Source organism: Schistocerca nitens, chromosome 9 (genome assembly GCF_023898315.1).
Source record: "Schistocerca nitens isolate TAMUIC-IGC-003100 chromosome 9, iqSchNite1.1, whole genome shotgun sequence".
Classification (NCBI taxonomy): domain Eukaryota; kingdom Metazoa; phylum Arthropoda; class Insecta; order Orthoptera; family Acrididae; genus Schistocerca; species Schistocerca nitens.
In genome coordinates, this window is record NC_064622.1 from 240,725,034 (window position 1) to 240,739,343 (window position 14,310).

Here is a 14,310-nt window from a genome sequence, read left to right on the forward strand (position 1 = left end):
CTTATACACTCCTGGAAATGGAAAAAAGAACACACTGACACCGGTGTGTCAGATCCACCATACTTGCTCCGGACACTGCGAGAGGGCTGTACAAGCAATGAGCACACGCACGGCACAGCGGACACACCAGGACCCGCGGTGTTGGCCGTCGAATGGCGCTAGCTGCGCAGCATTTGTGCACCGCCGCCGTCAGTGTCAGCCAGTTTGCCGTGGCATACGGAGCTCCATCGCAGTCTTTAACACTGGTAGCATGCCGCGACAGCGTGGACGTGAACCGTATGTGCAGTTGACGGACTTTGAGCGAGGGCGTATAGTGGGCATGCGGGAGGCCGGGTGGACGTACCGCCGAATTGCTCAACACGTGGGGCGTGAGGTCTCCACAGTACATCGATGTTGTCGCCAGTGGTCGGCGGAAGGTGCACGTGCCCGTCGACCTGGGACCGGACCGCAGCGACGCACGGATGCACGCCAAGACCGTAGGATCCTACGCAGTGCCGTAGGGGACCGCACCGCCACTTCCCAGCAAATTAGGGACACTGTTGCTCCTGGGGTATCGGCGAGGACCATTCGCAACCGTCTCCATGAAGCTGGGCTACGGTCCCGCACACCGTTAGGCCGTCTTCCGCTCACGCCCCAACATCGTGCAGCCCGCCTCCAGTGGTGTCGCGACAGGCGTGAATGGAGGGACGAATGGAGACGTGTCGTCTTCAGCGATGAGAGTCGCTTCTGCCTTGGTGCCAATGATGGTCGTATGCGTGTTTGGCGCCGTGCAGGTGAGCGCCACAATCAGGACTGCATACGACTGAGGCACACAGGGCCAACACCCGGCATCATGGTGTGGGGAGCGATCTCCTACACTGGCCGTACACCACTGGTGATCGTCGAGGGGACACTGAATAGTGCACGGTACATCCAAACCGTCATCGAGCCCATCGTTCTACCATTCCTAGACCGGCAAGGGAACTTGCTGTTCCAACAGGACAATGCACGTCCGCATGTATCCCGTGCCACCCAACGTGCTCTAGAAGGTGTAAGTCAACTACCCTGGCCAGCAAGATCTCCGGATCTGTCCCTCATTGAGCATGTTTGGGACTGGATGAAGCGTCGTCTCACGCGGTCTGCACGTCCAGCACGAACGCTGGTCCAACTGAGGCGCCAGGTGGAAATGGCATGGCAAGCCGTTCCACAGGACTACATCCAGCATCTCTACGATCGTCTCCATGGGAGAATAGCAGCCTGCATTGCTGCGAAAGGTGGATATACACTGTACTAGTGCCGACATTGTGCATGCTCTGTTGGCTGTGTCTATGTGCCTGTGGTTCTGTCAGTGTGATCATGTGATGTATCTGACCCCAGGAATGTGTCAATAAAGTTTCCCCTTCCTGGGACAATGAATTCACGGTGTTCTTATTTCAATTTCCAGGAGTGTATAAGACAACAACTATCTGGCGCAGTTCTTAGATCGGTTACTGCTACTACAATGGCAGATTATCAAGATTTAAGTGAGTCTGAACGTGGTGATATAGTCGGCCCACGAGCGATGGGACACAGCGTATCCGAGGTAGCGATGAGATGGAGATTTTCCCTTTCGATCATTTCGCGAGCGAATCGTAAATATCAGGGAACCGGTAAAACATCAAATGTCCGAGATAGCTGCAGCCGGAAAAAGATCCAGCAAGAACGGGACCAACGAAGACTGAAGAGAATCGTTCAGTGTGAGAGACGTGCAACCCTTCCGTAAATTGCTGCCGGCTCAATGTTGGGCCATCAAGGAGTATCAGCCAGCGAACCATTCAACGAAACATCGTCAGTATTGACTTTCGGAGCCAAAGGCCCACCCTTGATGTCTAGACGACACTAAGTGTTACGTCAACACCGACATTGGACTGTCGATGACTGGAAACAAGTTGCCTGGTCGGACGAGTCTCGTTTTAAATTGTATCTAGTGGATGGGCGTGTATGGGTATGGAGACAACCTCATGAATCCACGGAAGCTGAATGTCAGCAGGAGACTGTTCAAGCTGGTGAAGGCTCTGTAATGGTGTGGGGTGTATGCAGTTTGGGTGATATGATATCCCTGATACGTCTAGATACGACTCTGACAGGTGACACGTAGGTAAGCATCCTGTCTGATCACCTGCATCCGTTCATGTCCATTGTGCGTTCTGACGGACTTGGGCAATTCCAGCAGGACAATGCGACACCTCATATGTCCAGAATTTCTACAGAATGGCTCCAGGAACACTATTCTGAGCTTAAACACTTCCGCTGGCTATCAGTCTCCCCAGACATGAAAATTGTTGGTGACATCTGGGGTGCCTTGCAACGTGATATTCAGAATAGATCTTCACCTTCTAGTATTCTTACGGATTTAGGACAGCCCTGCAAGATTCATGGTGTCAATTCCTTCCAGCACCACTTCAGACATTAGTCGAGTCCATGCCACGTCGTGTTGCAGTACTTCTGCTCGCGGGGGGCCTACACGATATTAGGTCATTGTACTAGTTTCTTTGGCTCTTCAATGTATGTGCATCTATCCTATGACCCTTCTTGAGGACTGGAATAACCTCGTTTTTCCAGTCGGTAGGTACACTTCGTTGCTGCAGCGATCTATGATAAACTGCCGTTAGTAGAGGAGCAAGTTCATTTTAATAAAGCTATCTCATCTGGTCCTGATGGTTTTTCACTAATATACGTTTGTAGTTGCTTTATATTCCACTATCTATTATTTCAATTTCTGCCAGTCAGAATTCAGTGTTTCGTCCTTCTCTTTCTTATCTTCCTTTTCGGTGCCAAAATGTTTACGGAGTGACTCAATACTGCTTCCTGTACAAGTAAGTGATACGTATTTTAAAACACCTTGTATATGCCACTAGATTGGAATATGTCTGAGGTTGTTTATTGTGTCGTGGTCTTTTAACATCTGTGTGACGTGTTGAAATGAGGTGGTTGATCAACATATCCCAGGATGGATGTGAAAAATCGCCTAGAACTCACATGTTGACTGAATAGTGTACCGGCGGTCGTTAATTCTACGAACTATTTGGATCATCTCTCTGTCTTCAAACACCTTATGTGACACGAACAGACGACTCTCGTATACCTTGCAAACGTAAACCGGCGTTACGACTCACTACCATGAGCTAGTGAAGTACGTTTTCGTCCCTCTCAGCAGTTGCTCAAAATTATGCCCACCATGTCGCACAGGAGACTGAAACTCAAGATTATACCGCGTCCTTGTATGTTTCGATTCTCACCTTAGGCGATTACAGCAATCGCGTGTAGTACCAATAGCTTCACATTGGTCATTAATAAGTGACAATACACAGCGAGGGATATGGCCCACTGCTTAAAACAGCATTCTTGAGAGTGATGGTTCATGTCTTCGTCCAGCCATCCGGCTATAAGTTTACCGTGATTCCTCCAAATCGATTAACGCAAATACCATGATGGCTGCATTCAACGGAAGATAACCGAATTCTTGATTTTAGACGTACTATTCAGAAATAGTTCTTGGACTTAAGTGCATTTGCTTCGTTTGGACTATGACTACGGGATTTTTTACAATTCAAAGGCTGGCTAGCAAAAAACGTCAACAGAACAGAAGAAAATAAATGTAGATCTACGGTTACCAATCCGCAATATCGAGAACATAGTTAAGCCCATGTCTGCAAAGCTTTCCGTAGTTTTCTGATCCAAAATATACAGCAAAGCATTTCTCCTTCTGTGTTTAACTTGTTATCTGTTTTACACAAACAGAGGGCGTGCTAAGAAGTATTGCCTCCGAAATTTTTATGTTAAACTTTTTAAATTAAAGAAATGTTGTTAATATTCTACAGCTTTATTCTTAATGTCTAAATATTTATTTCTCAACGTCGTCACCCTGGCGACGAACAAATTTCTCCCAACGAGAGACCAGTTTGTTGATACCGTCACTGGGGAGCCACAACCTCCCTCCCGCTTGCAACGCTTCAGCACTATCAAACTGAAATCCTCGAAGGTGTTCTTTAAGTTCTGCAAACAGATGAAAATCGGATGGGGTCAAGTCGGGAATATATGGGGAATTGGCGATGACAGTGAACTCAAGCGCTCTTGTGTGGCCCGCAGTGCCACGGTGAAGGTGATGGTGATCTCTTTGCTGGCGATCTCTTTGGTTCTCTCGAACACACCACCATGTTACACGTTACGATTCGGTGCCCTCTAGCGGCAGAAAGCTATAAATATGTAACCTTGGCGAATAGCGATGTAGAATGCTAATAACGTCTGTTTTATCTGAAAATCTTCGAGAGTTATTACATAAATTCGGAGGTACTAATTTTTAGCGCGTCTCGTATATGTGTAGTATTCTCGCATTGGTAAACGATACTTTAGTGTTGGAAACTACTGAAACAAAACCTGTTGCGTACCTGGAACTCTTCGGCCTCGCTCAGTAAGTAGTAGAAGCAGCCGAACCAGTGCGCCAGGATCATGAGGATGTGGATGAGGTTGACGACGCGCCACAGGTTGGGGTAGACGGTGCGCGACTCCACCATGTAGTAGTAGTCGTAGACGCGGTACACCTGTAACACACAACAACTCTCCTAGCTGACATCATAGGTACAGACTGCGTGCTTCCATACGCAACGAGTCATCATCACTGTCAAAGAGGCACAAAAGATGTGCTAATGCACACGCGTTATGTACAACGCCATACCTTATTTTCATCCACTCCTCTCGCTCTGTCTGTATTCTCGCTCTAGTATCTGTGTCTTCGTTTCTGTCGCTTTGCCTCCCTCCTTCTCTTACCCCTCTTCTTTGTTTGCGCGCGCGCGCGCGCGTGTGTGTGTGTCTGTGTCTGCCTGTGTGTGTGTGACCCTGTTTGTGTAAGAAAGAGTGAGTGAGGGAGGGAGGGAGGGAGGGATGAACCAAGCACTTGCCTCATCACATAGCACTTTATAATTAAAATGCAGGTGTTCGCAGAGGTCCACTGCAGGCTGTCTAGGCATTGTCCGGGTACATATTTTTTCAATTCTATTAGCTCATCTCCTTCTTCCACTTTTCTCTGCCCATCTCTTCCTCCCCCTATCTCTGTCCATCATCCTGCCCTCTCTCTGTCCACCTCCTCCTCCCCTCTCTAATCTTTTCCTCCCCCTTCTCTCAGTCCATCTCCTGCTCCCACTCTCTCTTATGATCTCCTCATCTTTGCTTTCTCCATCCATCTTCTTCTCCCCCTCTTTCCATCCATCTCCTCCTCTTTCCTTTCTGTGTCTATTTCCTACTCCCCTTCCCTGCTACTCTCTCCCCTTCTCCTCCTTTCTTTTGACACACATCTGTTTTCATCCCCTCCATCCGTGACTCTATAAACCTCTTCCTCCACCCTTTTCTCTCCACTTTATCTCTCCCCTCCCATAGGCAGTCGTTGGTTCTTACCCACACTGCATTTCTTTCCAGATAGCAAGTAATAATTGTACCTAGTTCGGAACATATCCTGGCGTTTAGGAGGAGATTTCAGCCCACAGCTTTGCCAGCATGGGTGCATGTCACATAAGTTTCACGTATATTTTAACACATTTCACACTTAATGGTACAGATATTTCATCTCTGTCTCTAGCGAATTTTGCCCTGCAGATTGGTTTTCATGCAGCCAAATGCTTATGACGTCATATCCCATGAATCGTGTGTCGTACAATATAATTTTGCAGGTATGTCCATTGGTATACGTGTACGCTGTCTCCGAAATTTGCTGTGAATAGAGTAAGTAACAAAGAACTAATAAATTAAAATTTCTGGTATGATGCGGAAGTTTGGCACGCAACTCAGTATTTATAACAATATATCTGCTCAACTATGCATCTTACAATATGTTTTTGCAGGTGCATGCAGTTCTGAGGTGTTCCAATTCCAGGGAGACACTGCACCCAATTTGGTGGAGCGACCTGTGTAGTAGCACTCTGAGCACCTCTCTGCTCTGCGCAAGGTGGTGGCAGCTAGCAGGGTGCAGTGAGCGTTTCCGTCTTGTATACACCGTCATACAGGTGGTCATCCGCTCGTTTCTTTACCATGACGTCCAGGAATGGCAGTCTTTTCTTTGTCTTGATCTCCTTAGTGGATTTGGCATTGAGATTTAGCAAGGTCAGAAGTGCGAGGTAGTTATGGAGTTTGTGTCTTCCACGGACCCATACGACGAACATGTCGTCCACATAACGGAAAATGCAAGTAAATTTCCATCTTGATGACTACAAGGCTTCCTCTTCGAAGTGTTCGATATAGAGATTGGCAGACACAGGTGAGAGGGGGCTACCAACTGCAGCTCCCTCCGTCTGATCGTAACATTCTCCATTGAAGAGAATATGTTGAAGAATCAGAAATTTTACGTGTGTTAGGTCGTTAACTCACTAACAAATCAGACCGTCAATGTCAATAACATGAACGCGTAGTAGGTTTGGCAGTTACAAGAATGTTTGATTACCGAACGAATTAGATCGCCGTTCAGTAAATCTGAGTTACCGGTTCACTAGTTAAAAGACGATGCACTGGAAAGTTAATATTTTTCTAATTAAAATTCGAGAAATGCTACTCCGTAGATTCATTTTTGGGGCTGCAAGCGGCAAGTATCTGTCACATGGTTAAACATATCCGTAAAATAAAACATAAATTTCAAGTACTGCGTTATTCTTTCTGACTTTCCTCAACACTGTGCATATTACACTTAGCAAAATCGCAACACAAATGACTGTAGGCAGCACAAAACGATAGAGTTTGTTGCACAACTTCGTTACAAAACCACTTTGCTTGGAGTATGTGCTTAGCTGTCTGTTTCTACATGTTCACTCTCTAAAGCTACTGTAAAGTTAGTAGCAGTAGGTATTTTACATGGCCTTACATTCATCCCTTTTATGCACTACATTTAACAGCCACATTATTTTGTGACCGAGCGAGGTGGCACAGTGTTTAGCACAATGGACTCGCATTCGGGAGTACGACGGTTCATACTAGCGTCTGGCCATACAGTTTTACGTTTTCCGTGATTTCCCCTGAATAATCCCAGGCAAACGCCGGCATGGTTCCTTTGAAAGGGCGCAACCGATTTCCTTTCCCGTCCTTGACACAAACTGAGCTTATGCACCGTGTCTATGACTCTCGATGTGGACGGAACGTTAAAGCCAATCTTCCTTCCTTCTTTCTTCTGTTGTGTGAGCTGCAGCTTAGCGCCTACGGATTAATTGTCTGTTACTCAGTGAGCACAGTTTCTAACATTTTATTGACTTTAATTGTTTCAAATATCTACCTTCTTAATATTTTATCAGTTTAAATCTCTCAGCATTTTTATTACACTACGACGATGTGTTCTCTATCCATCTCTTCCTCTACCACCTCTCTATCACCTCTTGTCACTCTTTGGCCATCTCCTCGTCCCCCCTCCCTCTGATCTTGAGCCTTGTTTATTGTTACTGCAACAAAACCTTGATATGGAACTGAAGTCTCATAAAATGAGTGGATAAATCGGTTGGAACCATTGATATACGGGATATGAAAGAGATCTACCAGCTGCTGGACCTGTTGGTATAGTAGTTTCAATTACTGTTTACGCACGGTTTTAATCTGTGAAAGCGGAAGGATTACAAAGTTTTGAACAATTCAGATTCTGTAGTAGTATTCTAATCATAAGAAGATAAGTCTTAAATACAACTTTCCTGTTCTGTGTCAGAACTAACTACAGAGGAATAAAACAAAACCGCACATACTTGTGTGTACAATTATCTTTTAGTACTGTGCATGAGGACAAAGGATACATAAGGGAGAAATAATTTATATAACAGTTTAAACTCTCTGTTACCATAGTTAAAACTGACTGCCGGAAATAAAACTTAACCACGCTTTTTCACTGCCCAGCAAAGCAAAGCATTTTCATTTTTAAAGTCGGTTTCAACAGAAAACCTGTACAGCGTTGTTTAAAAATACGTAGCCTATGTCCGTCTGAATCGTTATCAGAGTATCGAGTAAAAAGTTGCTAGTCCCAACATTTATTGGGCTGTTGAAAGTATATTAGTCAAAAACTTGTCGAGATTTTTTGTAACAGCTTTAAACAACATTCGGTAATTGTATAGTAGTATACATGAAATAAGTAGTAAACATGCTGTTTGATGCAAACACAGAATTTTCTTTATTTCTCGTTTGGTTCCACATCACAATCAAAATATGACTTTAAAATAAAACTTTTGTGTCTGGACGTGGTTTGTGCCTACCAGAGCAGTATGTCAGCGACTCTTATCATAGTATATTAAATCGTTTGAACCGTGTAACGTTACCTGTAATCCCTGTGTTTAATCCGCGCTCAGTTCTTATGATGCGACGACTGTTTTGTAATTTTTCGACGACGACATCTCAATAAGACATATCTGATATTTACTTAGTTTTTTTCAGCACTGCCTTTGAAAACAGGTGTACATGTGGAAATCGAGTAAATGAAACAAATGAATTATAAAAACTAATAAACTGCGGCAACGATTTCGTTCAAAAAGTTTGGATGTTGTTTGGAATCAGAATTGAAAAATATCTTGAGGAAACAGTTGTCTTTCTGCCGATCGACAGAGAACAATTTCAACTGAGCCGGTGATTGAATGAGCTGCAATCGAGTCACGATTCACATAGGATTCGCATCATATCTGCATGCTGCCCTTTCTGAAGATTTTGTTTAAGCTGGCTTGGTGACAATGCGCATTACAACCCGGAAATGGACAGTATTCTTTTCTAGTAACTTGAAAGTGTTGTAAGTCATTGAGTTTATCAAGATCACTGTGCCACTTATGCTTTTCAAATGACGTAATGAATTTCTTATTTCATGTGTCAATGAGACTTAACCCACGATAGCCGCGCGGGATTAGCCGAGCGATCTAAGGCGCTGCAGTCTTGGACTGTGCGGCTGCTCCCGGCGGAGGTTCGAGTCCTCCCTCGGGCATGGGTGTGTGTGTTTGTCCTTAGGATAATTTAGGTTAAGTAGTGTGTAAGCTTAGGGACTGATGACCTTAGCAGTTAAGTCCCATAAGATTTCACACACATTTGAACATTTTTTTGAACCACGATAACAAATCACCTATTCCAGCCAAGATAATTTTACGTTAAAATTGTCCAGAATGTCTACATTGCTTTTCTCAGATAAAATTCCTTGTCTCCTTAATGAGGATGCAAAAGTGCTAAAAATATTTCGCTCAACATTCGTGTGTAAAAAACCTTTTTTCGAGTATCAAACAAAATAAGTCACGATTACAAGACAACCTCAGTGCGAAAATCTGTGAAACTGTCTCTCCGTATGCTGACTGGTTGTGCCACATGCAAATTATACTACGTCTTCATCACTCCAAAGACCATTAAATAATAATCAAAATTTATTTAATTTGAGATCTGAGCTGTTGAGAAATGTGAAACGTAAAAGCAAGTCGTCCCCCTCCTCACGCTGACGAGGTTGTGGGGGAAGCGTGCAGCTAGAGTGGGCGCTACTCATGGTAGGTAATGGCTCTTGAGCCAAATTCTTGAACATCGCTGATCTAAAATATGTACTTCCATTTGCAGGGACAAAGAGGAAAGGAGGTAAGTATGGAGCTGAACATGACATGTCCAGCACCAGCTCTCACAGATGTATCACCCATACACAACACGCAGTGATGCGTCTGCCAGACAGATGCTGTGGCATTATAAAAGCTGACTGCAGGTTTATATAGCTGTTTCGTACTGGGACAGCAGTAGGGGGGTAAGGTTGCATGTGGTTCATTGCGAACCTAAGAAACAAACAATATAAGAATGTATTTCAGCTTCAACAAAGACTTCATTGCCATGTGCTTCTGTTCTGGGTCCTTTACTTAGTTGATCTGCTACCAGACAAACCAATTCACCCACTTTTTATTTGTCTGCAGTTAAGACACAAGAAATTCTAAAAGATACGAAATGTAAATGATTAAGGAGGGCTCCACCCAAATATTTAACTTCTCTTATACTTTGCTAATTTCAACTGAAGTTTAGAAAAAGATCTGTCAAGTAAAGATGTAGCAATATCCAATCCATGAAGTCAGAGATCCACTGGTTTTTGTGTTCTGAATTTTTAATATGATTTCAATTTTATTTTTGAAAGAAACTTTTGGTACTCAGATCCGAGTTCTCACGTTCCAGGTTTTTAGGTACATTTCCAAGAAATTGTTCAACAGTTCCTCGCAATCATTTTATGAGAAATACTATTAATTTTTTTCACTTTTTTCATGTTCTAAACTAAAATTTTCTTCATTACCGTTACATAAATGTGGTAATAAAATAGATTAATGACGTTTTCGATAAATATTTATGTGTTAAAGTATGCAAATACCTCAAGATTACTCCCTGAAAACATTTAATTAACATTGGTTAATGTTCAAGATTAAAAAATGTATCATTTAACTTAGAAAAACAAACTTACGGAAAAATGGATTTTAAAATATCGTTAAGCAAGCTGAAGATGAACAGATAGAGAAAGTGTATGAGGATATTGAAAGGATAATGCAGTATGTAAAGGGGACGAAAATCTAATAGTCATGGGCGACTGGAATGCAGTTGTAGGAGAAGGAGTAGAAGAAAAGGTTACGGGAGAATATGGGCTTGGGACAAAGAATGAAAGAGGAGAAAGACTAATTGAGTTCTGTAACAAGTTTCAGCTAGTAATAGCGAATACCCTGTTCAAGAATCACTTGAGGAGGAGGTATACTTGGAAAAGGCCGGGAGATACGGGAAGATTTCAATTAGATTACATCATGGTCAGACAGAGATTTCGAAATCAGATACTGGATTGTAAGGCGTACCCAGGAGCAGATATAGACTCAGATCACAATATAGTAGTGATGAAGAGTGGGCTGAAGTTAAAGACATTGGTCAGGAAGAATCAATACGCAAAGAAGTGGGATACGGAAGTACTAAGGAATGACGAGATACGTTTGAAGTTCTCTAACGCTATAGACACAGCAATAAGGAATAGCGCAGTAGGCAGTACAGTTGAAGAGGAATGGACATATCTAAAAAGGGTCATCACAGAAGTTGGGAAGGAAAACATAGGTACAAAGAAGGTAGCTGCGAAGAAACCATGGGTAACAGAAGAAATACTTCGGTTGATTGATGAAAGGAGGAAGTACAAACATGTTCCGGGAAAATCAGGAATACAGAAATACAAGTCGCTGAGGAATGAAATAAATAGGAAGTGCAGGGAAGCTAAGACGAAATGGCTGCAGGAAAAATGTGAAGACATCGAAAAAGATATGATTGTCGGAAGGTCAGACTCAGCATACAGGAAAGTCAAAACAACCTTTGGTGACATTGAAAGCAACGGTGGTAACATTAAGAGTGCAACGGGAATTCCACTGTTAAATGCAGAGGAGAGAGCAGATAGGTGGAAAGAATACATTGAAAGCCTCTATGAGGGTGAAGATGTGTCTGATGTGAAAGAAGAAGAAACAGGAGTCGATTTAGAAGAGATAGGGGATCCAGTATTAGAATCGGAATTTAAAAGAGCTTTGGAGGACTTACGGTCAAATAAGGCAGAAGGGATAGATAATATTCCATCAGAATTTCTAAAATCATTGGGGGAAGTGGCAACAAAACGACTATTCACGTTGGTGTGTAGAATATATGAGTCTGGCGACATACCATCTGACTTTCGGAAAAGCATCATCCACACAATTCCGAAGACGGCAAGAGCTGACAAGTGCGAGAATTATCGCACAATCAGCTTAACAGCTCATGCATCGAAGCTGCTTACAAGAATAATATACGGAAGAATGGAAAAGAAAATTGAGAATGCGCTAGGTGACGATCAGTTTGGCTTTAGGAAAAGTAAAGGGACGAGAGAGGCAATTCTAACGTTACGGCTAATAATGGAAGCAAGGCTAAAGAAAAATCAAGACACTTTCATAGGATATGTCGACCTGGAAAAAGCGTTCGACAATATAAAATGGTGCAAGCTGTTCGAGATTCTGAAAAAAGTAGGAGTAAGCTATAGGGAGAGACGGGTCATATAGAATATGTACAACAACCAAGAGGGAATAATATGAGTGGACGATCAAGAACGAAGTGCTCGTATTAAGAAGGGTGTAGGACAAGGCTGTAGCCTTTCGCCCCTACTCTTCAATCTGTACATCGAGGAAGCAATGATGGAAATAAAAGAAAGGTTCAGGAGTGGAATAAAAATACAAGGTGAAAGGATATCAGTAATACGATTCACTGATGACATTGCTATCCTGAGTGAAAGTGAAGAAGAATTAAATGATCTGCTGAACGGAATGAACAGTCTAATGAGTGCACAGTATGGTTTGAGAGTAAATCGGAGAAAGACGAAGGTAATGAGAAGTAGTAGAAATGAGAACAGCGAGAAACTTAACATCGGGATTGATGGTCACGAAGTCAATGAAGTTAAGGAATTCTGCTACCTAGGCAGTAAAATAACCAATGACGGACGGAGCAAGGAGAACATCAAAAGCAGACTCGCAATGGCAAAAAAGGCATTTTTGGCCAAGAGAAGTCTACTAATATCAAATACCGGCCTTAATTTGAGGAAGAAATTTCTGAGGATGTACGTCTGGAGTACAGCATTGTATGGTAGTGAAACATGGACTGTGGGAAAACCGGAACAGAAGAGAATCGAAGCATTTGAGATGTGGTGCTATAGACGAATGTTGAAAATTAGGTGGACTGATAAGGTAAGGAATGAGGAGGTTCTACGCAGAATCGGAGAGGAAAGGAATGTGGAAAACACTAATAAGGAGAAGGGACAGGATGATAGGACATCTGCTAAGACATGAGGGAATGACTTCCATGGTACTAGAGGGAGCTGTAGAGGGCAAAAACTGTAGAGGAAGACAGAGATTGGAATACGTCAAGCAAATAATTGAGGACGTAGGTAGCAAGTGCTACTCTGAGATGAAGAGGTTAGCACAGGAAAGGAATTCGTGGCGGGCCGCATCAAACCAGTCAGTAGACAAAAAAAAAAAAAAAAAAAGAAATGAATGCTTGTACTAGACACATATCCACTTAAATTCACTAGCTCCTTACATTTCCCCTTCCTGCTCCTGTAAGCCTTCTTCTACTTGTAATTTAACGATAGGGTAGCCTTTTCTTAGATTTTTCCTTTTCATGGCAGCGTCTTATGGACTGCTTGACCCCCTCTAGATAAGCAATCTTCCTCTGTGTGGGTGACAAAGGAGTGCTGGGACTTTCGCTTCCTTCAGCTAGCAAACTTCTCGTACAGAACTGAGGGAAAGCTCCTTCGAGACCCAAAAAAGTATAATTTTTTTCTATTTTTCTTTGGGACACTTGAACCAAATGACACTGTGCATCGTCAGTCTCGCCATCAGCGCATTTTGCCACTAGTGCATGAGATGCAAGTCTCTGATAGACAATAGACAGGGACTATCCTGACCACTTGGCAGGTGTCAGTGTGCCACGTCCCCTTGCACAGTTCATACATGTAGTGTTCCTTCGACTTACTTGTAATACAAATACAGCCAAATAGTTTTTCTGTCGACATGTAAGCATTCCAAAGATGTAAAGTAGCCATCTAAATATATTTTTTAAGTGTCAGGGTGGAGTCTCCCCTTCAGAAAATCAGGTTTCGATAAAATTAAAATGTATATTGTTGCCTAAAAACAAAAAGTTCAGAGCTTAAAATTTCTGAAGTGGAACACTTGTAGAACAGAGATTATACTGTGTCAAGGTGATCAGATAATTAGCAGAATAGAATATTTTGAGTTGTCAAGACTGAAGATACGTGAAAAGATTTTTGGAAGCGCTAAATTCAGGGCGTTTTCGGAATCAACTGCTGTTCTCTATAAGAACAATCACCACTGCCTCCACGTCCTCTGGTTTACTTTGGACATTTTTTGCATCCTATGGAATTATATATTGAGGCGCCTCTGTGGATTCACAAATAATATTCTTAGTTCAGAACACGGTAGTGAGGATGGTCTGTATCAAAGCTGTTCTCAAAGATTCTCAGACAGCTAGGAGTGTCTAAATGCTGTATTCAAACAGTAAACATTAGAAAAGAGCAACATTTGCGCTTGCAAAACACTTCGGTAAACACTACGTAGACAGAAGTGCACTTGTCTAAACATTTACATTTCAATAATGTTCCATTTGAATTAAAGCTTTTGAGGGATCAACCACAGATTTTTAATTCCAAGTTGAAAGACTTCCTTGTGGCACAATACAGTTATCCTTTACGCATTAGTTCAGATCCATGCACCATACAGTATTATTTGTTGTGTACATTATTAATCTTCATGTATTAGTTAAATTTTTACACTATTCTGTTTTGTCCTT

At 42.8% G+C, this 14,310-nt stretch overlaps 1 protein-coding gene across 1 annotated transcript in view; it reads right to left on the minus strand.

Moving 5' to 3' along the window:
* The window catches only part of LOC126204156 (uncharacterized), a 1,030,415-nt gene that overhangs the window by 595,642 nt on the left and 420,463 nt on the right, over positions 1 to 14,310 (minus strand). The window contains exon 6 of the mRNA XM_049938564.1: positions 4,407 to 4,559. Coding sequence (XP_049794521.1) covers positions 4,407 to 4,559 — 153 coding nt within the window. The remainder of the gene's footprint in view (positions 1 to 4,406; positions 4,560 to 14,310) is intronic.